Here is a 26,410-nt window from a genome sequence, read left to right on the forward strand (position 1 = left end):
ATGTCTCCTGTTTTTATACTTCATGATGAATCAGAATGCCCTTCTTCACTTTTGGGGCAAGTGCAGCTCCCACAAGGCTGGCTGAAGTGAGAATGAATGAGGCTGATAAACAAGAAAGGGACAATTTCTACAAAGCGAAAGACTCTAATTTAAACTCAGAATCCACTATTCTGTCATTATATATTATTGCTAAGCATAAAAGAGTTTTTTATGAGGCTCTTTTCAAAAGGATTACTCAGCTCCTAGTGCAGATCCATAAATTGCAGGTGAGTGTGAGGCTCTGTGATTGATTGAGGCATGACAATTAGGTAGCAAGTAGTGGCCAGCTGAGTCCCCTGTGATGGGGCATGCACATACTCACTGGAACGCTCTGTCAAGGTACCTCGTTAAAACTTTTAACACTGGTCATTCCTCCCAAACTCTCCTTATTAAAATGGCTAGCAGAAAGAAATGCTTGGTTCTAGGACTGCTTGCCTTTTTATGGGCTGAATTGGGCATTGAAGGCAAAGAAGAGGAAGAAGAACAGACCTGTCAGCTGCTGGGCAAGTTTGATTTGAATGGGTATGAAACCATTCACTTGTTATTGGAGGACTGTTTACTCTTCATTCCAGGACCACCCCAGCAAACGATTCTATTTTGGAGCCAGTATCAGCAAAATGTGGAGGGTAAGCCATTCTTTTTTTTTCTTTTTACATCAGTTGTAGGAGGTGGGGTAAATGAGAGGTGGGTGTGGGAATCAGACTCTGGAACTGGAGCCATGATGCCAGGCCTGACTTTGACACTATTTATTTGACTCAGGATAGGTACTTGCTGTTTCTGTGCCTCAATTTCTCCGAGGTAGACGTTCTAGGATTGCTTAGAAACAAGAAAGAAAAAAGACAGGTTTTATATGATATAGAACATTGCTCCTCAGAGGGTGGTCTGTGGGCCATCAGCATCACCTAAGAGCTTGTTAGAAATGTAGAATCTCAGGCTGCATCCCACATCTGCTGAATCAGAATCTGCATTTTGACAAGACCTCCTGATGATTCTTGTACACATTAAGGTTTGAGAAGCATGATGTAGAGTTGTGCAGTGTTGCAGCTTTACTTTGAATTGTTATTAGACTAAAGTCTCCCCAAGTGAAAATACACAGTGCTGGAATGCTGATTTATTTATGAGCTAGTGTTCATAGCAAGATTCCTCCAGTTGGAAGGCTTCTGCCCTACTCCCCTCATCCCAAAATTGTCGTGTCAAGAAATGGGATCCATGACTGATAATCTGAATTTGCAAGGAATCCATTGTAAGAAAAGCAAACATGGGTTATATTTCTGGGTGTGAAACACACACACACTTTTGATATGAAAAGAATGCCAGAAATTAAAGGAAAATTACTGTCCACACTGTTCTACTACTGTAACAAAGCAGATCTTTCCTTTCATTTCCATATATTCTTTCTCAGCCCTTTATATAAAGGCAACTGTAATTTTTTCATAGTTGTGGCAATAACATGGACACAGTTTTATATTGGGCATCTTACATCATATCTTAATCACTTCCATGATGCTGCGTGGTAATTATAATTACAAACGCATGCTGTAAAAATTTTGGGAACTTCTTATACAACTAAATCTTTACTGATCATAACTCCTTCCCTTTGGTCATATTTCATGCTACATATTTGAAATAGCACTAAAAGGGGTGGATAAACTGTATGTTGGCAAAGGGAAGGGATTGCAGTCAGTCTGTACTTAACTCTTTCCTGGACCTTCTAATTCTTTTCCATTCTTACAGTGAAGCAAAGGGAAGTGGGAAAGAAGCACTTTTGCTCATGGCTACATTATTTAGAGTCAGTTCATTATTTATCAGAGAAGTTTTCACTGATTCAATCTTTAATAACATAAAATGAAAACCAGAGTTTGTCATGGTATAATACACTCATATTTCATCAGTGGAATCACTTAACTTGTTCTTCACCCTTCATTGGAGCTTCTGTAAGTTATCTTCCTAGCAAGGTAAAATAGAAAGGCCAATATACATATTTTTAGTAAAAATCCACCCCCCCATTAAAAAATAGTTTGGTATATCCACTGTGATTGACACAGTGGTGAGAAGTAAGTATGTCCCATTTAAAAAATAATTCACTGTATCAGGGATATTTTGCATTTTTTAAAAAAATAAATTATTTGTTTATTTATTTTGGGCTGCGTTGGGTCTTCGTTGCTGTGCGTGGGCTTTCTCTAGTTGCAGCGAGTGGGGGCTACTCTTCGTTGCGGAGCACAGCTCTAGGCACGCGGGCTTCAATAGTTGTGGCACATGGGCTCAGTAGTTGTGGCTCGCGGGCTCTAGAGCACAGGCTCAGTAGTTGTGGCGCACGGGCTTAGTTGCTCCATGGCACGTGGGATCTTTCCAGACCAGGGCCCGAACCCATGTCCCCTGCATTAGCAGGCAGATTCTTAACCACTGCGCCACCAGGGATATTTTGATTTCCATCTCTAATCCACTGTTCTTATTTAATTTTCAGAGTAGTCTGATAGTTGCTTTATATGTTCAGTCCAGGGATCTTAATTGTAATCAGTGGGAGAGAGCGGGTGGTGTGTGCTTACTCCATCTTGACTTTAACTCAAAGCCTAAGGATCCTTGAAAAGATTACTTGGGCATCTTCTGACTGCCAGTGTTGCTGCCGAGAAGTCTGATGACATTCTGATTCTTCATATTTTGTATGAAACTTGTTTCACATGATCCAGGGCATCTAAAAAGCCAGTTCCGGGCTTCCCTGGTGGCGCAGTGATTGAGGGTCTGCCTGCCAATGCAGGGGACACGGGTTCGAGCCCTGGTCTGGGAAGATCCCACGTGCCGCAGAGCGACTGGGCCCGTGAGCCACAGTTGCTGAGCCTGCGCGTCTGGAGCCTGTGCTCCTCAACGGGAGGGGCCCGCGTACCGCGGTGAAGAGTGGTCCCCGCTTGCCGCAACTGGAGAGAGCCCTCGCACAGAAACGAAGACCCAACACAGCCAAAAATAAATAAATAAATAAATAAATAAGTAAGTAAATGAATAAATAAATAAAATAAAAAGCCAGTTCCTTGTCCTGAATGTGGATCAGTAATGTAAGGCATCATTGCGGGGATTCTGCTTGTCTCCCAGCTTGTTGACTGAAACCCAAATTGCTCATCTTCACGCCATACAAGCCTAAAACTTTCCCAGCACTTAAATACATCCTAAACATATCTATTGGATATTAATAACATTCCATATTTACATTTTTTGATATATTTTCTTCAAAATTAGAGCTATATAATGACTTTTCACCAATAACCATCAACAGTTTCTATCTGTACCCAATTCCAATGTTCTCCTAGCCTCCCTCCCAATGGGAGAGCCCTCATGGGAGGCCTGGATAGGTGGTACTCAGGAGCTGGGCGTAACCGGATAACAATTTCATTTTGGTGTCATTAACGTTTACCTATAACTGATCTAGATATGCAAGTTGGAGTTTGGAGAAGTCTCATTCTGAAACCCACAGTTTTAACAGGATACTAGTTTTGGTTGGCCATCAGCCAAAGTGAACAGAAGAGGAAGACTTTTATTTTGAAAATGTTGTTCAGAGCAGAGAAGACAGTGAAATGGAGGGAAGAAGGGAGTATTTTAATTCTTGTTTTGGTTGATCTAAACAAAGTTAGGATTTAGAGAAATTTTCTGTGGAACAAAAGGTATACATTGTATAACAATACTGTGAGTATCATAATGGAAATCAACAAATGAACGAAAAATCATCCCAAATCCCACCCTTTCAGTAATTATCCTGTACTCATTTAAAATTTTTTACCTGTTGATAGTTATCCAAATGTTCACATAATTTATGTGTAGTTTTAATTATAGTATAGAAAAACTTTGCATACAGACTGTTTTACCTAATATTATATGCATGCTGCAGTATAATTTCTCTAATTATAGTTTTTTAATGATGGAAAATGTTCCTATCAAGTCAATGTACCATAATGAGCATGTAAATTCTTTCCAATTTTTCAATTTTATAAATAATTCTAAAATGAACAGTTTGGAATATACCTAGTGTTTTCTTTTGGGAAGAACAGTACCTTCATATAAATTCTCTGGGATGTAATTATTGATTCAGAGCAGGTGAACATTTTCTAGCTCTTGAAATGTATTACTCTCTCACCTTAAAAAAGATATTGCTATATTTATTTCAAAAATGTGTATGCCAATTTGTATGGCCATCCGTGTAAATTTAGAGACCAGTTGTCTTAGGACGATAAAGCCCTTCATGTTCAGACTCCTGATTCTCCAGTCTCCTCTTCCCGTGCCATACCTATTCCTACCCTGTTCTCCAAGTGTCCTGATCTTCCCATTCCTAGAATGTTAGGTTCTCTTGTTGTCATGCCTTCACACATACCGTGCCCTCTGCTTGCAGCATTCGTCCCCTGTTTTTATGTTATCCTTTAAGACTTAGCTTGGCTGTTAAGTCCCCCAGGGCAAGGTTCCCCACCCCTTTAACTGCTGGTCCCTATGTCTACCTCTATCGCTGTGTTTATCGTTTTGTGCATGGCTATTTTTCTGTTTCTTTGCCTAGACACTGCAGTGCCTATCTTTTTCACTGTTGCATTTATAGTGTCTAGCACCAGAACAACTCAGTAACTACGTGTTGAATAAAAGGCAAAGCTAAACTAAACTAAAACACCCAGTTAAAGAGACATGGAGGAAAAATCTAATCTGCCAACAGGGCTATTTGCTATTAGATATTTAATTCAAAAATATTTATTGAGTAGAAGATAGGGAGTTAGATACTAGAGCTACAGAGGACATTAAGAGAAAACATCCTTGAGGTCCTTGCTTTCAAATAGGTTAAAGTTTGGTTAAAACTGGGAAGAAAAAAAGAGAGTTGGAAATAGAATATTTATTTTTAATGGAGAAGAAATTGAAAAAAAATGTGGTGATGGACTAAAGAGAAGTAATTTTCCTTTTTGTGTCTAGGGAATGGAAAGGAGGAGGCATCTCATTCATGGTTAAATGTAAGAATGATAGGAAAGAGACACTTCTTAATTAAAAAATCTCAACACTAACAATCAAATCATGGCAGGAAAAATTATCTATTGGAGTCATAATATATATCGTATATATAAATATTATGTACTGCTTTTATGTAGTCCTATCATAAGTATTTTCATGTATTGACAAAGCTTTTATTATTATAGTTAACATCTAGAAGAAACCAGGAGAAACCTATAGGAAGGTAAGGAAGAGGGAAAGGAGACTCATAGGGTACCGGGGACTTCCAGTGAATGGGGAAAAATGTATTGAGGAATTATTGAGTGTTCTGCGTGGTGGAGAGAATTGCGAATATAAGAATATTTTTGTGAAAAGAGATAATCAGCTGTCCAAAAAGATGCTTCCCAGCCCAAACCAATCAATAATGAATATGATTCATACTTGAACCCTTTAAATTGCAATATCTTTTTATGAAATATTAACGTGCTCACACAAGGCAGGTGCCCCCTGACGTTTTGGCAAAATGCTCTCAGCACCAATCCCAGCTAAAAGCTGCTTTCCCCTCCACAGATCCACCCACTGACTAAGGCCTTACAAAAACTATTTCCTTTTCAGGTTCAACTTCCGGGGATTCCGCTGAATGAAAACCATGATCCACACCATCAAGGAGATTAATGAGAGGAAGGATACTTTACCCAACATCACTTTGGGCTATCAGATCTCTGATACCTGTTTCACCATCTCCAAATCCGTGGAAGCGGCATTGGTATTCCTCACAGGGCAGGAAGAAAACAAGCCCAGTTTTAGAAACAGCACTGGGGCAATGCTGGCAGGAATTGTTGGAGCCGGTGTACCATCCTTATCAGTTGCTGCTTCAAGAACTCTAGGGTTGTATTACTTACCTCAGGTATTTCAGAATATTGTGCTGGGTACTAACTTATAAAGAAACACAAGGTATGTGAAAATTGCTGCAAAGAGTAAATTAGGTGCTCAGGTGAGGCTGGGATAAGTTACACAGACAAACAGGATGGTGGTGATGCTGGTGTCCCTAATTACTCTGTTCAGTCTGGCCTCAGCAAGTGTGACTGGTGATTTCAGACTCTTCTACGTCCCTTAGGATCCTGCCTTAGTTTTGAGCTTGAGATTGTAACCCAGTGATTTGTATGTTGACATCTCAGTAGGCAATACACTCGAAAACACTGGGTGAAGCACAGAGTAGGTGATTGAGAAATACTTGTTGGTTGATAGATGGTATAAGGAACTCATTTTGTTTCTGGCCTGTATTAATACTTATTAATCATGACCCTTTTTGTTCATATGCTAACATACTGAAATGAGCTGGGATGCTAATTTACAGATTATTTTAAATTCAGGGACAGTGACACATTTCAACCTAAGAATAAATGATATTAGGAAGAATGGATGAGGACACGGGGAGGGGGAAGGGTAAGCTGGGATGAAGTGAGAGAGTGGCATGGACATATATACACTACCAAACGTAAAATAGATAGCTAGTGGGAAGCAGCCGCATAGCACAGGGAGATCAGCTCGGTGCTCTGTGACCACCTAGAGGGGTGGGATAGGGAGGGTGGGAGGGAGACGCAAGAGGGAGGAGATATGGGGATATATGTATAGCTGATTCTCTTTGTTATACAGCAAAAACTAACACACCATTGTAAAGCAATTACACTCCAATAAATACGTTAAAAAAAAAGAAAAGAAAAGAAAATATAAGTAAAGCTCTATATTTATTTCCAGGGGTGGTTCACAAAAATATCAAGTCAGGACTTATTAATGTGAAGGAAGATTAAGCTTATTTGTGTTACTGAAGTAATGGGAGAAGTTAAAATAATTGTTAAAAAGTGGCATTTACAAAGTGTGTCTTATAAAGCTGCAAATACAAATGTAGGGGGAACAGGGTAATACTGAGAAACAGAACCAAGAGGAGGGGTCAGGTGACACAGCCGACATCTTCAATGTGGGCTTCATGCAGCTTAGACAAACTGCTGCTGCTGTGAGCTCTGCTTTCCACCAAATACCGACTGTGGTCCAGGCACCTGCTAGAAACCTCTAGGTAGATCTTCTCATTTAAGTCTTGTAGTAAATCTTCAAAGAGGGTAAAAGAAATCTTACATACAACAGGCACTTTCACGTGTGTTGTCTCATTTAATATGCTGAGCAACCTTAAAATGTAGATGTCATAACCCTGATTTCACTCACGGGGAAACTGTTTTCAGCAGGTTTTAGTATCTTGTCCACAATCTTACACTGATTATGTAGCCGGAATTAGAAATCAGGTGTCTCTGCTTCCTAAATGAGATTCTTTCCTGCATATGGCTTCCATCATGTTGGTGCTTGTGAGGTTCCAGAGAAGAATGTGAATTTTAGCCAGTGGAGTAGGAATAGGACAAAGGATAAAGATTAAAATAGGAATAATCTGTCACTTATGAAAGAATTGGCAATCATGGAGCTATGTAACTATAGTATAGGAGGTCTTATTGGAGGTGATGCAGTAATAACATAGGATGGCAATGGGATGGGATAGGAGAGAATGTGACATATCTTCTTAACTGCAGAGTTGCTGAGGCTGAGAGTAAGGTACAGCAGAAATGTATGTAAGATTGTCAGAAGTTCATGTTACTGGTCATTCTACTTTCATTCCTAAGTTCTTGCTGATAGAAAATATGCACAAGGACCACTGGCAAGATGAGAAAAATACCTCTTCGTTTATCTAGCAAGTGCCTATAAAATGAGGGCCTTTACTAACTCTGTTGGAGAATAAGACTTAAACCTGAGGTGGAAGTGGAGTTTCCAATCATCTTTCTCCATCTAAGTCTTAGGACTTAAATACCCAGAAGTCCTAGTAGAGAGAAACAAGGAAAGAGAAAAGGAGAAAAAGAGAGAAAGTGGTGGTGACGGAGAGAGAGAGAGGAAAGAAAAGAAAAGAAAAGAAAGAGGAACTGGGCCTGACAAATAGATTATGAGTCTGCTTACTCCATCATCTGTATGGATGAGGAGTTAGATCAGAGAAAGAGCCTGGATGGCTTGAATCACACACCTAGTCTCAAGAAAACATAGATGAAAGGACTGGTCACCTCCCTTCCAATGCTGTGACCCCGAGTATGAAAAGTGGTGCATTGAATGTCATCACCTTAATAATTAGCTCCTCCAGCTCCTGTGGGGTGGGGTGGGAATAGGGTGGGAATAGGGAGGCCCTAAGCGCTCCCTCTAACAGTCCCCACCACCCACAGAGCAGGGACAGGAGTAGAAGTCCTTTTGTCTCTGGAAGGGTGTGAGAATAAAGGGAGAACTGTTAAGTTCCCTCCTTCTCCAATACAAATACTCAGAGGTTGTGTAATTTGAGGTTTGGCTATTGCTTTCTAATAACTGCATGAATATTTTCAGTTGTAGGTGGGTTATGCCTCTACCTCCTCACTTCTTAGTGACAAATACCAATTTCCATCTTATCTTCGCACAGTAGCCAGTGATAAGATCCAGTCGGAGGCCATGGTACAACTTATCCAACATTTTGGTTGGGTCTGGATAGGCACCATAGCAGCTGATGATGATTATGGAAAATACGGAGTAAAGATTTTTAAGGAAAAAATGGAGAGTGTCAACCTCTGTGTTGCATTCTCCGAAACCATTCCCAAAATCCATTCTAATGAGAAAATGCAAAAAGCTATTGATGCTATAAGGAACTCCACTGCCAGAGTCATTGTGCTCTATGCATCTGATATTGACCTAAGACCTTTCATGCTGGAAATGGTTTACCATAACATAACTGACAGAACACGGATAGCGAGTGAAGCCTGGATCGCCTTGGCTCTCATTGCAAAGCCTGAATATTTCCCGTATTTTGGTGGAAGTATTGGATTTCCAATACCAAGAGCTGATATACTGGGATTAAAAGAATTTCTTTATGATGTACATCCGGGCAAGGATCCAAATGATGTCCTGACCATTGAATTTTGGCAAACTGCTTTTAACTGTACTTGGCCCAATAGTAGAGTTCCATACAACACTGAACATAGAGTGAATATGACTGGTGAAGAGGACAGATTACACGCCATGTCTGATAAATTCTATACTGGAAAGGAGAAGTTGGACGATCTTAAAAATACCTATCTGGATGTGTCTCAGCTAAGAATTACACACAATGTCAACCAGATTGTGTATTCTATGGCATATGCCCTGGATCGTCTAAGGAGATGTGAGGAAGGACACTGGCCATACATTCCAGGAAACACCTGTGCATATATACTGATTTTTGAGCCTTGGCAGGTAAGTTGTGGTTTGTTTTACTTCATGATATAGTTTGACGTAAAAGGCATTCATACAATTAAAACCATTGATCTGCTTTTGTACTTCATAGACATGATTTTATCACATGCCCCCTAAAAGAATGGCTTGCTTATGTTACCTAAATGGGCATTTTAGAGTTTCCATTTGTTAACAGAGTTATTATTAGGTTTCTTGTGAATGATAGAAAACCCCCCAAAACAATGCCTTAAACAAGATAGTTTTTTTTCCTTCACATAAATGAAGTTTGGAGATTAGCATTCTGGGACTGAAAGAGTGGCTTAGGGATTGAGGTTCCTTCTACCTTGTCATTTCATCACTCTAAATCTGTGGGTTCACCTCATAATTCCGTATGGCTACTTGGGCTTCAACCATCATGTCCACACTCTAACCAGCAGGAAGGAGAAAGGACAAAGATGCGTATATGGCTCCATTTAAGGACATTTCCTGGGAATTACGTACAATTCTCCTTACATCCCATTAGCCAGGATCTAGTTATATGGTCACATGTAGCTGCAGGGGAAACTGGAAAATGTAGTCTTTGTGCAGTGTCAGAGGGGCCATGCTAGGGCGTGAAGGCCAGGAGGTGAAGATTATTAGGACCACCTTGGAGACTGGCTCTCACATCTCCTGTCTCAGGTCTGACGTCCCAGCAATTCATGTTGGGACACAGAAGCCCTAATGGTCTCACCAAGATGCACACCTAATCAGAGGGCTCCTCTGCTTACATCCTTCAGTACCTCCCCTCTCCTATAAAGGATAAAGCATGAGCATCCCTGGTCTGACACTGTCAGCCCTCTACGGTCTAGGCCGTCAGCATCTCTGACTCCATTGCTCTTTCCATGACCCTCACCACTTTATTTTCCAGCAACACCAAATTGCTTGTCCCAACAGGGTCCACAGTGGCTGGAACCACTGCATCTTCACTTTTATTTTTATTTTCAAATTGATCCCACAATGCACTTAGTTTTGTATCTCTTTAGCCTCCACCAATCTGTGGCAGTTCCTCATTCTTTCCTTTTTTTTAATGAACATGATACTTTTCATAAGTACTGGGAAGCTATTTATAACATGTTTTGCAATTTATGTTTGTCTAATTTTTTTCCTCATGATTACATTTAGGTTATGCATTTCTGGCAATAATACTGTAAAAGTGATATGTATCCTTTTCTATGTCTCATATCAGGAGGTACATGATGTCACTATGTCTCATTTTATTTATTTATTTATGTATCCATTTATGGCTGTGTTGGGTCTTTGTTTCTGTGCGAGGGCTTTCTCTAGTTGTGGCAAGTGGGGGCCACTCTTCATCGCGGTGCGCGGGCCTCTCACTGTCACGGCCTCTCTTGTGGCGGAGCACAGGCTCCAGACGCGCAGGCTCAGTAATTGTGGCTCACGGACCTAGTTGCTCCGCGGCATGTGGGATCTTCCCAGACCAGGGCTCGAACCCGTGTCCCCTGCATTGGCAGGCAGATTCTCAACCACTGCGCCACCAGGGAAGCCCTATGTCTCATTAATGGTGACATTAACTTTGATTACTTAGTGACAGTGATGTCACCATGTTTTTCCATTATAAAGTTACTATGTTTCCCTTTGTAATTAATAATTATATTGTGAGGCAATATTTTGAAGCTCTGAAAATACTCTGTTTTTTGTAATGCTTTGATCCACAAAGTTTAGCATCCTTTGATGATGATTATTGCCTGAAACAACTATTACTGTGTTATTTTTAAAATGGTGATTTTTTTTCTGTTTCCCTCATTCCTTCTACATTTATTAAATGGAGTTATACTTTTCCCTCACTAATTTATTTGCATCACATGGACTCATGGATATACTGTTCTATGAGTATAATAATTCATAACTATCATTATGCATTTTGTTGCTCAAAATTCTCCAGGTTCGGCAATTGGGAGCCACTTTGAGTAGGCTCCTATTTCGTTTTGACATGTCACTGTAATTTCTGATTAATTTACTTTCTCGAACGCTAAGATGTTCCAGGCTTGTCTTGCATTTCTCTGCCCCAGTCTTGAAGTAGCCATTTCTCCAGAGTCCTATTTCCATTTACTGGAGAATGGAATTTAGAAAGCAAGATCTGAGTACTAAGTTGTTCATTGGTACTAGGGAAATTGTGGTAAATTCAAAATGAGGAATTAAGTTATGCTATAGGTGAGTTCTTTCATTTTAAAAGAAATCCTCTGAGTACTTCTTTTTTAACAAAAGGATCTTTTTATATGGTAAACAATAATGCTCTAATTTATTATTTGAAGATTTCAACATTACAATTTAAATTTGCTCAAAAAGCAACAAATATGTGTTAGGATTGCAGAGAAAAGAGTTTTTAGGGAGGGTCAAGGGACCACATAGTGTCAGGGTGAATGGTGGTGGTGTAGTCCAAGAGAGAATTCATGCTCCTTGACACATTCCCTGAATGATGTAAGTAAAAACTGAAAAGCAAGACCTCACGGTAGAGAGAGTTAATAGGCACATTTAAGGATGCTTCATAAATGGATCAAAAAGTAAAAAATTGTGATTTATTTAAAACCAAAATGATAATGCAGTCCATAATCATTTTTCTCAGCTTATCTCATTAGCAGACTTGGTCAGAATATATATATATATATATTATATATATATATATATATATATATATATGTATATATTTTATATATATATATAATATATATATGTAAAACCCTTTTACTCTTGTGGTTTATTTGGACATTTCTAAATTCTTTTGCATGCCTCGTGGTAGGGAACGGTGTCCTACCATCCAATGATGATAAGCAGATGGAATTACGGAAAGGCTGTAAGGTTGCAGCCTTTGAAAATTTCCTTGCTTGAGTCTTCTGAAGATTGGGAAAGAAAAATGTGCCTGTCCCCAGTGGACTTGGCAGTAAAAGTCACCCTGTTGTGAACTCTGATGTAGATTTCATGTTGACTGAGAATAGCATACAGTAAAAGAGGGAGAGATAAAAGGGCAAGTGACCTGGAGTAGCCCTACTGGTAGATGGTGATTATTATAATACTTACCTTTGTATACTGACTTACTAAAAGCTTCTAGCTATATTTCCTTAATCTCTACGACAGAGGTAGGGCAGGGATGATTTCCCTTCTTTTACAGACTGGGAAACTAATGCCTAGTTAGGATATATGACTTGCCTAAGGTTATGTCATTTGACAGAGCCAAAATATGACTCCAAATCATCATACACCATAATTAAGGCTCTTTCTGCTATGTTGTTTCTCTGGTTTGTGGAGGGTTAGGGATTGGACTGGGCCCTCTGGTTGGGAGACCTAAGTCCAGCATGTGGTGCTGACAAAGACCAAGGGCACAGGATATGTCTCAGTGCAGACTGGTTACCTTCATACTAAAGAACATATGCTCCTACCCCAGCTAAGGTTGACTGGGTAAAGCAAGAGTACTAGAGGTATTATTTCGTTAGGGGGTTCCTATTGATGTCTGTGAAGTTATTCTGTAGGTGTACAATCAGCTCCATCCACTTTTGTACTCTTAGCAATGGCCTCGTTGGCACACCCTTGTCTCACATATTATTCCCTTGGCTTAGAATCTCTTTGATTCCAGTATTTGTCAGGCAAATTGCTACTATTTATGTTCTTTTTCTGAGCTGCACTCTAATCCTAGGTTTATTCAACACAATTCTTTTCTCTACACAACAAAGTATAAACACAATATTATCTAAAATGCCACAAAGTTACAAAACTCAAAACAGAAAATATATAGTACTGACTGTACAATAAAAGCCAAAAAAGCAATGTACATGTTGCCAAGGTAACCTGCAGGACCACCATGAATACCAACACAACGGGGTGGGGGGGGGTTCTGTGATGACCCGACAGAGCTGGCTCTCAACTTACGAGTTTCAGAGAGAAAGGGAGACGTGTGTGTGCATGCACATGAGTACACGTGAAAAGAACCATTTTGGGTATTACGCCCTAGAGGTCAGAAGAGGACTCAAGCAGAGGGGCAGGGCCAGGCTAACAGGAACGGCAGTTGCGTAAAATCACACCCTGTCCTGTGGGACCCTGCAGGCCAACAGGTTAGGGCACGAGCAGGCCACCAGATCGGCCCCAGGTCATCTGTGGAATGGGAAAACATGCTCCCAGGCTGGAGCTGTACCACCTCCTGGAGCCCCCTGCTGGCTTTGCCACTAAACTGACTCTCAGGAACTAGAAATGTGGAGGCTTTCTAGCCAGAAAACTGGAGGGCATCTTTATAAGCACGACCGCAAACCAACAACACCCCTGCAGCCTGAACTCTGCCGCGAGGGAAAATGTAGCAATTACTGCCTTCACCTTCGAAGCCTGCCTCTGAGTGAGGGATTTCTTTCCTACCGATCCTCCTTTGGCTAGAAAAGTGACAAAAGTGAGTTGGATGGGATACAAGTCACAGGGCAGAGCTTCGGTGGCCCTGCGTATCAGGAGGAGTTGGAGCTGGAGCGGCTCCTGTGGCGCCGGCGTACGGGGGACCTGCGCCGAGGGGAACGCGACCTTCTCATCCGTGGGGGTGACCTGCGCCACATGGGAGGCGGTGGCAGCACTCTCCTGGGAGGGCTGAATCGCCGGGTGGGGGTGGGGGTGGCCGAGGCCAGGGGGCCAGCACAGAGGTGGCAGTGATCTCCTGGCCATCGATGTGTCCTCCGTCCATGTGCTTCAGCGCCTTCTCGGCCTCATCTGGATTCTCGAACTCCACATATGCGTAGCCTTTAGACAGAGGCGGGTGCATCCTTTCTACAGGCACGTCAATCATTTTAATTTACCCATAGGTGGAGAATATCTCCACGATATGATCCTTGGTCACATTCCTGGTGAGCCTTCCAATGTGCACTTTGGTGGGTTTAGGGGAAGCGCTCCGCCTTTTCCTTTACTTTTCATCTCTTTTGGGTGGTTTGGATTTGGAGCGGAAACGCCGCCTGTTGTCCTGCCTGCGCCAAGAAGAACTCGGAGAGCCAGGCGAGCTGCCGGAGCTGGAGCTGCGGGATGTGCTGGAACTTCCTGAGCGGCTCGATGCTGAAGATGAGCTGGAGCCGCTGCTGGAACCCGTGCTGGTGCTCGAGCCCGAGCTGGAGGTCGAGCTGAACCGAGACCTGGTGCTGCTGCTACCACTGGAAGCGCTGCGCCTCTTTCGAGTTTTATCCCTGCCACGATCCTTCTCGCTTGACTCCTTGGTGGCCCCCTTATCTTTAGACCAGTCCGTGGACTTCTCATCAGAGCGGTCTTTGCGTTTGGTAGGAGAAGGAGCCCTAGTGCTGGGCTTTGTATTATTTTCTTTGACTGCTAGCAAGCTCTTCTTTTTCACTCCTGATAAATCCATTCTCCCCTTCTGAGGTGTTCAAAGCAACAATGGCGGCCTCACTTATCTGAACTCTCACTTCTAACTTGAGTCTGAGAAACGATCCTTAATTGATTGCAATTTATGCCAAAGAGCAGCATCTTCCAGCTGCCGCGCCCCGTTACCCCTCTCCTCAGCCTCTGAGGCCGTACAACAACACAGAGTACATTGAATTTACTATTAGTACCTGTTTATTTGTCTAAGCCCTTCTACTGGACTGTGAGCTTTGCGAGGGTGGGGAATGGGTCTTGATCTTCCCGTCTCTAGCCCCTGACATGCAGGGAAGGGAATGATGGTAGTAGGGTAGACTGATACCTATTAGTGAAGAAATCTAAGAGGGAATATCCTCTCTTCCCTAGGTTTGTAGGTATTAGGAAATATTAGGCATCACTTTACCTTGGTATAGATCAGTACTGTCCAATAGAAATTTAAAAGCCACACAGGTAATTAAAATTTTTATAGTAACCAAATTAAAAAATAAAAAGGAACAGATGAAATTAAATTTAATGTATTTTATTTAACCCCAAATAATATTTTAACAATTGGTCATAATCATGATAACTTAATATAAAAATAATTACATGAAATTATTAAGGAGAGAGTTTACATTTTTTTGAACTATTGCAACCCAGTGTGTATTTTACCCTTACAGCCCATCGCAATTTGGCCAGCCACTTTTCAAATTTCAATTGTCATATGTGGCTAGGAGCTGTTGTATTAGACAGCAAAGGTATAGAGGAATAGGAAAAAATTCAGCCCCATCAATTAGATATGAGTTTTGAGATTATTTTCTTTATAAACCCTGTTTTCTAGGCAATCACATTTTTACAAATTGTTTTTTTCCCTGTTGTTTTTCCGCCTTTTTTTCTAGTTAATGTATTATTTGAAGACACTTAAGTTTACAACCCATGATGGAATGAGAATAGAAATTGATGATAATGGAGCTGTGACTGGATACTATGATATCCTAAATTGGCAATTAGATGATAATGGAGAGATAGCCTTTGTGAAGGTTGGAGAATATATATTCACAAACTCTAAATTTGAACTCGTGATGATTAAGAATGCGACAATATTTTGGAACACTGAATCATCAGAGGTTAGTTACTCTATCTTATTTTGTTTATATATAGAGAGAATTGCATTTCTATACTCTTTTAGGTGCTATGGAATATCAGAAACCTAGAGTTGGCTATTCCAAGTTAATTTTCCTAAATAAAATACATATCTTTTCGATATATAGATTCAGATCTTTTGTTTTTGGAACTTCTTTTTGCTTATAGTTTTAAATATTAGTTCTATGATTTTGTTTTCCTTCTTCAAGTACTCCAAAGTGTTTGACTTCCTTTGTCTCTTCCTTTTATTCACTTTCTCTGATAGTTTTTGCTTTATTCTTTATCTCATCCTTATTCTCTTTATTGTTTTCCTGCCTTTATTCAATGTCCCTTATTAACTTTTCATTCAAGTGTATATATTTTGAACACCTTGTGACTTTTATCTTAATTTCTGAAATAGTTTCTTTCCTGAGGTAAATGAACTTTTTTCATTTCTTCCAGTCTTATATCCATTGATGTTTTAAATTTTAAAATACCTGATTCGAGATATTTTTGACATCTGCAAGTGCTTTTCTGAGAATACTTAATTGAAGTGCTATGATATCTATTTAAAGTGTTACGGTATTTTTCTGCTTAATGGTTGTGTGTGTATGTTTTAGAGGAGAATTTTAATTTACTGGAATAGTTTTTTAAAATTTTTATTGAAGTATTGTTGATTTACAATGTTGTGTTAATTTCTGCTGTACAGCAAAGTGATTCAGATATATATATATATATATATATATATATATATATATATATATATATACTTTTCTTTTCCATTATGGTTTATCACAGGATATTGAATATAGTTCCGTGTGCTACACAGTAGGACCTTGTTGTTTATCCATCCTATATATAATAGTTTGCATCTGCTAATCCCAAACTCCCAATCCATCCCTCCCCCACCCCCCTCCCTCTTGGCAACCACAAGTCTGTACTCTGTATCTGTGAGTCTGTTTCTGTTTCATAAATATGTTCATTTGTATCGTATTTCAGATTCCACATATAAGTGATATCATATGGTATTTGTCTTTCTCTTTCTGCAATGAACATTGGGGTGAATGTATCTTTTTGAATTATGGTTTTCTCTGGATATATGCCCAGGAGTGGGATTGCAGGATCATGTGGTAGCTCGATTTTTAGCTTTTTAGAAAAATTTTTTATTGGAGTATAGTTGCTTTACAATGTTGTGTTAGTTTCAGGTTTACAGCAAAGTAAATCAGTTATACATATACATATATCCACTCTTTTTTTTAGATTCCTTTCCCATATAGGCCATTACAGAGTATTGAGTAGAGTTACCTGTGCTATACAGTAGGTCCTTATTAGTTATCTATTTTATATATAGTAGTGTGTATATGTCAATCCCAACCTCCCAATTTATCCCTCCCCCCGCCATTACCCCCTGGTAACCATAAGTTTGTTTTCTACATCTGTAACTCTATTTCTGTTTTGTAGATAAGTTAATTTGTAGCCTTTTTTAGATTCCCCATATAAGCGATATCATATGATGTTTGCCTTTTTCTGTTTGACTTATTTTGCTTAGTATGACAATCTCTAGGTCCATCCATGTTGCTGCAAATGCATTATTATTATTTTTTTTATAGCTGAGTAGTATTCCATTGTATATATGTACCACATCTTCTTTATCCATTCGTCTGTCAATGGACTTTTAGGTTGCTTCCATGTCCTGGCTATTGTAAATAGAGCTGCAATGAACATTGGGGTGCATGTGTCTTTTTGACTTATGGTTTCCTCTGGGAATATGCCCAGGAGTGGGATTGCTGGGTCATATGGTAGTCCTATTTTTAGTGTTTTAAGGAACCTCCATACTGTTCTCCATAGTGGCTGTATCAATTTACATTCCCACCAACAGTGTAGGAGGGTTCCCTTTTCTCCACATCCTCTTCTGCTGGAATGTTTCGATTTTCATTTTTTGTTTTCTTCCTATAGTAAACTTATATGGAGGCACAATTCTATCTTTGGTTGTTTTTATGGACAAGGATGTAGGTTTTGGGTGGATCACAAGTCTCTGTTTCAAGACTGCCTTCTTCTGTTAGTAGAGTGCAGAGCAATTTATTTCAGAGATAACTTTTGTGTGGAAAGGGAAGGCTTAACGTGTCTTTTGATTTTATGGTTCACTCTTGTTTCTACGGAGTTCTTAATTTTCCTTTCTTACTTTTTACCCTTTCTATCACTTCTCCCTCTGTATACTTTCTGGTCTCACTGCAGGGGTGAAACCATCGCTTTGAGTCCCACCTTCAAGACCTTGCTCTATAGCCTGACATTTTCTTTCTAGGAATGATTTTGTCTACTCTCCAATAACCTTAGCTTGTCTTCTCCCCCTTACTCTTTTCTGCACAGTTTCCCCAGAGTTCCATCATTTCCCATACACCTAGGGATGAGGAGGGAGCTCTAGAGGTGGCCGTGCTGGAATTTAATGGCTATTTCTCTAGTTATAAGTACTTTGAAATTCATAATATTTTCAGGCTGTTTATGATGCTGAAGTTGTGGGTCATGTGTGGTTTTATTTACTCTTTTTTTTCTTTTAAATCTGTATGGTGTTTTTCAGAGACTGTGTGGAGAGATTCACAGTTTAGTAGTTACCATTACCCTGGGACAACCCAGAAGTCCTTCCCTTCCCTCTCTGACCATAGTTCTGGAGGAACTTTATTTCTTCCTCCTTTTTTTTTTTCTTATTTATTCCCAGGGTCAAAGAATGCTAAGTAGGATTTACAAGTTCATAATATAATTTGATGTAGGGAACATTAGCTTCCAGTATAGTATGTATATATATATATATATATATATATATATATACACACACACACACACACACACATACATACATGGGTGCGCACACATGTCAATAAGCTTTAATATATCATTCAAAAAATCCTTTATTGAGAAACTGTAGGAGAAAAGAGTGAGTTTCATAAATTTCAGAATTCTTTAAAAAAATTGTTTTCAAAATCGTTCTGGAAAGCAGTGGATATGAGGTTTGAAGATTTGGTTGTAAAGTACTTACTCCAGGTAAAAAGCTGTTATTTTCATTATTATTGTTTTTAATTTTTACTTATTAATAATGAATTATTATTCACTATTCATTATTATTACAATTTTAATTCCTCCATTTCCTATAGCAACAGGCGGGCTTTGCTCTGCAGAACTGCAGCTCTGAACATTCTAGAAGAGAAGCTAGAGACAGGGTGCCCTGGTTACACAATGTAAAGATAACACCTAGAGAAGCACTGGGGAAACCTCATCGCTTACCAGACCGCTGAACTTTTTACCCTTAATGAAATATTAGTTCTAGGAGAGAAGAACTGTAGGGCTTTTGATATTCTAGTTTAGTGTTTATCTGTAGTGTTACAGTAAACCGATAGGGTGGTAGAAGAGCATTGGCAATTTAATCTTCCCTGTGAATCTTCTGGAGGAAGCAGCAGGAGTGAGAGAGAGCTATAAGTGGGTGTCAGGACAGCCAGCAGTTTTTCTTTGCAGCTGCAAGACTTTTTTGGGAGGAGGATGTCTTTCTTCATCTTGTTTCTTATTCATGTACCTTCCCTCTTCTTGTGTGGCCCTTGTGACCTGGGATCTGAGATCCCCAAATAGTCTTCTGAATCATACTGGGAAAGGACATAAGAATACAAGAAAATTAAGATTTCCAAGCTCCTGTGCTGTGCCAGATACCAAGCGGATCTTTTTATCTCTTTTTTTGGTCCTTGGTTTTCCATGGGTATCAATAAACATATACAGACTCATGTATACTCACAGATACATACACACATACATACATGCATACACGCTAGTTCCTCCCTTTCTTAATCCGACCTTAAGCAGCTCTTGAATACATTTTGGCAGGATAAAAATAAAAAGTTAGTGTTTGCCACTGTAGGGGCCATAGTTCTTCTGCATTTTATTTCTTTGACTTAGAGCTGCTCTGTCCAATACAGTTGTCCCTAGCCACACGTAGCTTTTAAAATTAAAATTAACTAAAATTAACTAAAATTAAAAATTTGCTTCCTTAGTCACATTAGCTACATTCCAAGTACTCAGCCGCCGCGTGTGGCTAGGGGCTACCATATTGGACAATACAGATATATAAGACTTCCATCATTGCAGAAAGACAGAGCTGCCCTAGGCCTAGCGTATAAACTACCTTCTGTGGCCCAGAGCACTCTCCCTGAATGGGGGCTGAGACTCTTGCCTTTTGTATTCCTGGTGCTAGCCATAGAGCAGGTGCTTAGTATAATGTTTTGCATGAAACAAGAGAAGATGCTATTGCTGTATAAGCAAAGTTCATAGAATGCTCATTCTACTAAAAATTGATGGAAAAGTAGTAAAACGTACTAGTAGATTTCTATTTTAATAATGTTTCATTAGAGCATAGTAATTTTATTTTTCTCATCTTTATTAAAATTAGGGTTATTTTTGTTTTTTTAAATAAATTTTATTTTATTTTTTCCCCCCGGCCATGCTGTGCAGCTTGTGGGATTTTAGTTCCCTGACCAGGGATTGAACCTGTGCCATCCTCAGTGAACGTTCGGAGTCCTAACCACAGGACCGCCAGGGTATTCCCAAGGTTATATTTGTATAATGAAATTGGTTCAAATGTAATTCAATACAAATTCACTAAGCATGTACTGTGAGTCTACCTCTGTGTTAAGCACTGCAAAAAGACCACTGCCCTCGCAGCACTTAAAATCTAATAATTAATTGAACAGATATTTATTGAACACAATATTATATGTGCTAGACACTGTTCTAGGAACTGGGGATGTGTTAACATACAAAACAGAACAAATCCCTGCCTAATGGGACTAACATTTCAGTAGGAAGAGACAGGCAATATACAAGATAAATAAATAAGTGATATAGTATTTTAATGGATGATAATGTTAGGGAGAGAAAAATAGCAGGGATTGAGATAGGGGGTGCTGGCGGGAGTGGTGTAATCTCACATAGTGTGGTCAGGGAAGTCCTCACTGGAGTAACATTTGAATGAAAACTGAAAAGAAAGTGAATCCTTGCCTTACCTAGGGGGAAAGCATTCCAAGCAGAGGAAACAGCAACTTTTAAACTCTGAGGTAGGGGTGTTTTTGGCATTTTAGAAGAACAGGAAAGGGTTCAGTGTGGTTGGAAAGAGTGAGAGAGAGAGAGTTAGTGGGAGAGGAGGTAAGAGGGGTGAGAGAGGGTCAGATCACATAGAGCCTTGTGGGCTGTTGAAGGACTTTGGCTTTTACTCTGAGTGAAATGGGGAGCCATGGAAGAGTTTTGACAGAGGAGAGTCATGATCCAACTTAGAGTTTAAAGAATTATTCTATCTGCCAAGTTGCAAATAGACTGAAGGGGGCAAGAGTAAAATCCACTGGATTTGCTGATGGACTGGCCTTGGAAGTGTCCTGCATCAACAATTAGTAGATGGTATAAGGCATGATTTAACTCATGATAATAAACTGAATCTGGAGGTTGGTAAGCAGATGGGCCTGAGTGAAGGTATGTGTAGGCAAGTAATAGAAGATATGGTTGGAGATGATGGGTGAGAGTGGTGGTGTCAGTGACAGAAACAGGGAATTCGGGAGGAGGAATAGGGTAAATGGGGGTAGTTTTGGACATGTTGAATTTGAGGTGATGGTGGAATCTCAGAGTAGGGACATGTTGGGAGCTTAGGATATGGAATTAGAGGTCAGGTGGGAAAAGTTGGTGCTAGAGTCAAGTTTTGGATGTTCTTAGGTAGAGGTGCTGGTTGAAGATAAGAGAATGAATGAGCTGCTTTATATTGAGAGATAAAAGCAGAGGATCAAGGACCAGAGCCAAAAAAACAACAAAAAAACAAACAAATAAACAAACAAAAAATGCCCACAGTGATGAGGTAGGTAGAGGAAGTAGAACCAACAAAAGAAATAAAAGGACCCAATGGAAGCCAAGGGAGCCTGCATCTCAAGGAGGAGTTGATCAAGAGTGCCAGATATCCAAGAGAGAGAAAGGAGAATGGTACTAGAGGAAGAACTGTCAGACTTGGCAAGAAACATTTTAGTGAGGTGAGTGGGCTGGAAGCTAGATCATGAGGGTTGAGAAGGGAAAGGATACTGAGAAACAGAACAAAAAGGCATCAGCTTACTGTGATGATTTTCAAAGAAAGGTATATGGAGAGCCCTTTTCAGAACACTGAGTCAGGAGAGAGGAAATACAGTCATTCTGTGGTGATACACATGCACGCACGCACGCATGCGCGTGCACGCGCACACAACCCTTTTAAGAAGCCTATCTATTGTGTTTAGCAATACATACTTAAGTAATCTTACATACCATAACTGAGCTCATAGATTTCTGATATTTTCCATTGTTATCTAATTCAGTTTTATCTTGGGAAACTCAACATAGGAAAATTCTGATTTCCAAAATGAGTCTTTTCACTTTCCAAAATGAATCTTTGCTTAATGGAGAAATACAGCTTCCCTCCTTTTTAAATAGGAAGCTCCTCGTTTACATTTAGATATAAACCGATTTACAAACATTGCATTTATAGTGGGTTTCAATGTGCACAACCATGTAGAATGTAAAGGGAGACCTATGTTTGCCACTGAGTTTTCTAAGCTCTTTTTGTGAGAAAATATTCCAGCGCTGTGCCTTGTCCACTTTTCCTTTTTGCCATACAACTTTCCACATGGAATGGACCTTTCATTGTTATTTTGTACTGATTCTGTATGACACATCTTCAGACTGTGCTGGGATGACCTTGCTGAGAAGAAGTCTTTCTCAGGCACTCAAGATGATTCTTGGGGTCCCCCCTCAAGCAGAAACAGACTTGACAAATTATCCTCTCCTCAGAGCCCCATGGACATGGAGCCTGGTCTGAGTCTTCAAGGTTAGAAAGAGTTAGGTTTGGGATTAGCTTTGATAATTTCTAGAATCAACCACAGGACTTTTCTAGAATCCCTTTTCTAGAATCAACTACAGGACTTTTAGCAAAATTCCTTTAGGCTTTCCATGTTATTATTCTCTTTGTCTGTTATTCTTGCCCAGCTATCCTGGGTTTCCCAAGATATTGCAAAACTTCCACAGAAATCCAGGTGGAAACTTTCTTAGCCTGGCAAGGTAGAGACAAAGGGCTTTGTTACATGCATTGTATTTGTCTTTGCTAGCTTCCCCATTCAGTGTGTACTGACCTGTGTCAGCCTGGGACCCAGAAGGGAATTCGTCATGGGGAACCAATATGTTGCTTTGACTGCATCCTGTGTGCTGATGGGCATGTGTCACGGGAACCAGGTAGAGATGGTCATTTTTTTCACTGATATTAAAATGGAAGGAGATTAAACATGTTTGAGTAAAGAGGGCCTTGGGAGCCTTCTTTATAAATAGATGTGAACAACTTATGACAAAAATTATAATCCATCAAACTATTGGATGTTCTGTGCAGTGCAAAAAATTATAACATTCCGTTTTTTTAATATAAATTTATTTGTTTTTATTTATTTACTTTTGGGTCTTCGTTGCTACGCGTGGTCTTTCTCTAGTTGCGGCGAGCGGGGGCTACTCTTCATTGCGGTGCGCAGGCTTCTTATTGCGGTGGCTTCTCTTGTTGCAGAGCATGGGCTCTAGGTGTGTGGGCTTCAGTAGTTGTGGCTCGCAGGCTCTAGAGTGCAGGCTCAGTAGTTGGGGCGCACAGGCTTAGTTGCTCCGCGGCATGTGGGATCTTCCTGGACCAGGGCAGTTTTAGTTCCAAAGCTGATACATTTGGGAAAAAGACCAGCATCCATGAATTTAAGAGGGGAAAAATTTTTTTAAATGCAATGTGAAATATGAATACATGGGTTCCCAAAAATAAAAGTATTTAAAATTATTTCAATTTCTGAAATAGGTTAAATATTAGTTATGGAAAAATGTGAATGAGTAGTAAATAAGTGAATTACAGTTCTATGTTTTACAGAATTATCTCTAATTTAGAAATATAAGATCTAGAAGTACATCCCTAAAGGCAAAAACCATAATTACTCAAAGTTTGTAGGACAAGTGAATTCTATATCTACTGCTCTATGAATTTTTCACTACAACCTGTTGAATTGCTGTTCTTGACCAGAACTTCAGTTGGACTTGGTATGCTTAGCCCTATGCAGCATGTTGCAGCAGGTTTATTTTTATCTCTACCTTCTGTTAAATATAACAAATTGTATGTCTCTTGCCAAAAGGCCCTCTATAGCAATTTAGTTAAAAGAGGATTTTAAAAATGTAAAATTTTCCACAAATGGAAAACAAGCACAAGGTAATCTGAACAACTCCTTGGACCCCATGTGGCCCACTCTCTGCACAGAAACAAGAGATGTCCACTCCAGCAGTCGGAAGTGATTGAAAGAGAATTCCAGTCTTTACCTGCATCTCTCATAGAACAGTGAAGAGATCAATTTCATAATCTACCACAAATTCATCTCAGATTTTTTCTTATGTTGCAATATTCTCCTTTAGAACCTCTGCCCAGCTAAATGCCCCAAAAGTTTTTTCAACCTTAGTCAACGTGGTTGTTGTTTTTGTTTCCTTTCTTCTAATTCTCAACCTTTCTTTACCTCTTCTCTCAAATCTGCATCTGGAGGGTGAGGAGAGGAAAGCTGAGTGGGCAAAGACAAAATTCTCTTCAGTAGGTGGAGGAGAAGCTGAATGCAAGATTGAAAACCCTGGTATTTTAATCAACCTTAGCCCTGTCACACTACTCTTAATTGTTTCACCTTAGTAGCTTTAATGTTCTCAGATATTTGTGGATTGTTCTCGGGCTTATGAGGGTACACACCTCCCTTCTCAATTAGATAATTGGAAGAAAAAGAAAGAGGCGTCTTACTGAAAAAGGCCCATGCAGGAAGAGCTGAAACCAAGACGGGAGACTGAATTTCCAAAATTGAAATCAATTCTCAATCTGTAATATTAGCTGCACACTCTAAGACCATTTTATCACTGCTTTTTTTTTTTTGGGATATTATATATTCTCTGTAGAAAATTTCAGTGAGTCTTGCATTAGGCCTTTGGCTCCTCTGGGCTATTCGCAGCTGAAGGGGACAAGTGGATTTCTTTTCAGTCAGTCCTCTGTTCTTTGTTCATTAGGTCAAAGGGAGTGTGAACAATGTGGTGAAGACTATTGGTCCAATGCACAAAAGAGTGAGTGTGTGCTGAAAGAGGTGGAGTTCCTTGCTTATGAGGTCCTGAGATTCACGCTTGTCATTCTCTCCATCTTTGGGTCGCTTGTGGTTTCGGCAGTCACAGTTGTGTATGTGATATACAGACACACTCCGCTCGTGACTGCCAATGACCGGGAGCTGAGCTTTCTCGTTCAGGTTTCTCTTGTCATCACGTTGCCGTCTTCCATGTTCTTCATTGGCAAGCCATACAACTGGTCCTGCATGGCCCGTCAGGTCACTTTGGCACTGGGCTTTTCACTTTGCCTGTCTTGCATTCTTGGAAAGACTATTTCACTGTTTTTAGCCTACAGAATTTCCAAATCCAAAACCCGACTTATATCCATCCACCCTCTTTATTGGAAAATCATTGTGCTAATCTCTGTTGTAGTCGAAATTGGCATATGTACAGCCTACTTAGTATTAGAACCCCCAAGGGTGTACAAGAACATGGAATCTCAAAATATAAAGATTATTCTGGAATGTTATGAAGGTTCTATAGAATTTTTGTGCTCTATATTTGGGATGGATGTCTTCTTGGCCTTGCTGTGCTTTCTTACAACCCTTGTGGCTCGCCAGTTGCCGGATAATTACTATGAAGGAAAATGCATCACCTTTGGGATGCTGGTCTTTTTTATTGTCTGGATCTCTTTTGTCCCTGCTTACTTGAGCACCAAAGGCAAGTTTAAAGTGGCCGTGGAAATATTTGCAATCTTGGCATCCAGCTATGGTTTATTGGGTTGTATATTTGCTGCCAAGTGCTTCATTATTTTGCTGAGGCCAAAGAGGAACACGGATGAAATTGTTGGTGGAAGAGTTCCCACTGTAGATAAGAACATCCAACTGACTTCAGCCTCTGTGAGCAGTGAGCTCAACAATACCATGGTGTCAACTGTTCGGATGAGTAGAGTCATGGGTTGCATGTGTCCCTCAGAGCTGCAATGGCGGTATGGTTCAACATCCCCTTTCAGGTGGTTCCCACAGCAGCTGCCTGATGTTCTGGAGTAATTCTGAGGATTTGGGTTCTGGTAGTGTAGTCAAAGCATGGCATATGAAATCTCATACCATTTAGCAAGAATTCGAGTAACTGTTACTTTTTTTTTTTTAACATCTTTATTGGAGTATAATTGCTTTACAATGGTGTGCTAGTTTCTGCTGTATAACAAAGTGAATCAGCTATACATATATATATATATATATATATCCTCATATCTCCTCCCTCTTGCGTCTCCCTCCCCCCTCCCTATCCCAACCCTCTAGGTGGTCACAAAGTACCGAGCTGATTTCCCTGTGCTATGCGGCTGCTTCCCACTAGCTATCTACTTTACATTTGGTAGTGTATATATGTCCATGCCATTCTCTCACTTCGTCCCAGCTTACACTTCCCCCTCCCCACGTCCTCAAGTCCATTCTCTACATCTTTGTCTTTAGTATTGAAATGGTAAACTACTTCATTAAAACCTTTCATAATACTTTGGTATAAGGAGTGCATGGCAGGGAATTTAATAGGC

General features: G+C 40.0%; 1 protein-coding gene and 1 pseudogene across 1 annotated transcript; one reads left to right on the forward strand and one right to left on the reverse strand.

Moving 5' to 3' along the window:
• Window positions 1-433: 433 nt before the first annotated feature.
• LOC102997430 (vomeronasal type-2 receptor 1-like) lies at window positions 434-25,907 on the forward strand. The gene is given in 7 exon segments (XM_028164387.2): window positions 434-563; window positions 566-665; window positions 5,602-5,893; window positions 8,398-9,270; window positions 15,513-15,740; window positions 22,884-23,007; window positions 24,829-25,907. Coding segments are annotated over 7 exon segments (2,826 nt in total).
• LOC103009637 (RNA-binding protein with serine-rich domain 1-like) lies at window positions 13,728-14,716 on the reverse strand (annotated as a pseudogene).
• Window positions 25,908-26,410: the final 503 nt, after the last annotated feature.

The sequence above is a fragment of the Balaenoptera acutorostrata genome, chromosome 4 (assembly GCF_949987535.1).
Source record: "Balaenoptera acutorostrata chromosome 4, mBalAcu1.1, whole genome shotgun sequence".
Taxonomy (NCBI): Eukaryota; Metazoa; Chordata; class Mammalia; order Artiodactyla; family Balaenopteridae; genus Balaenoptera; species Balaenoptera acutorostrata.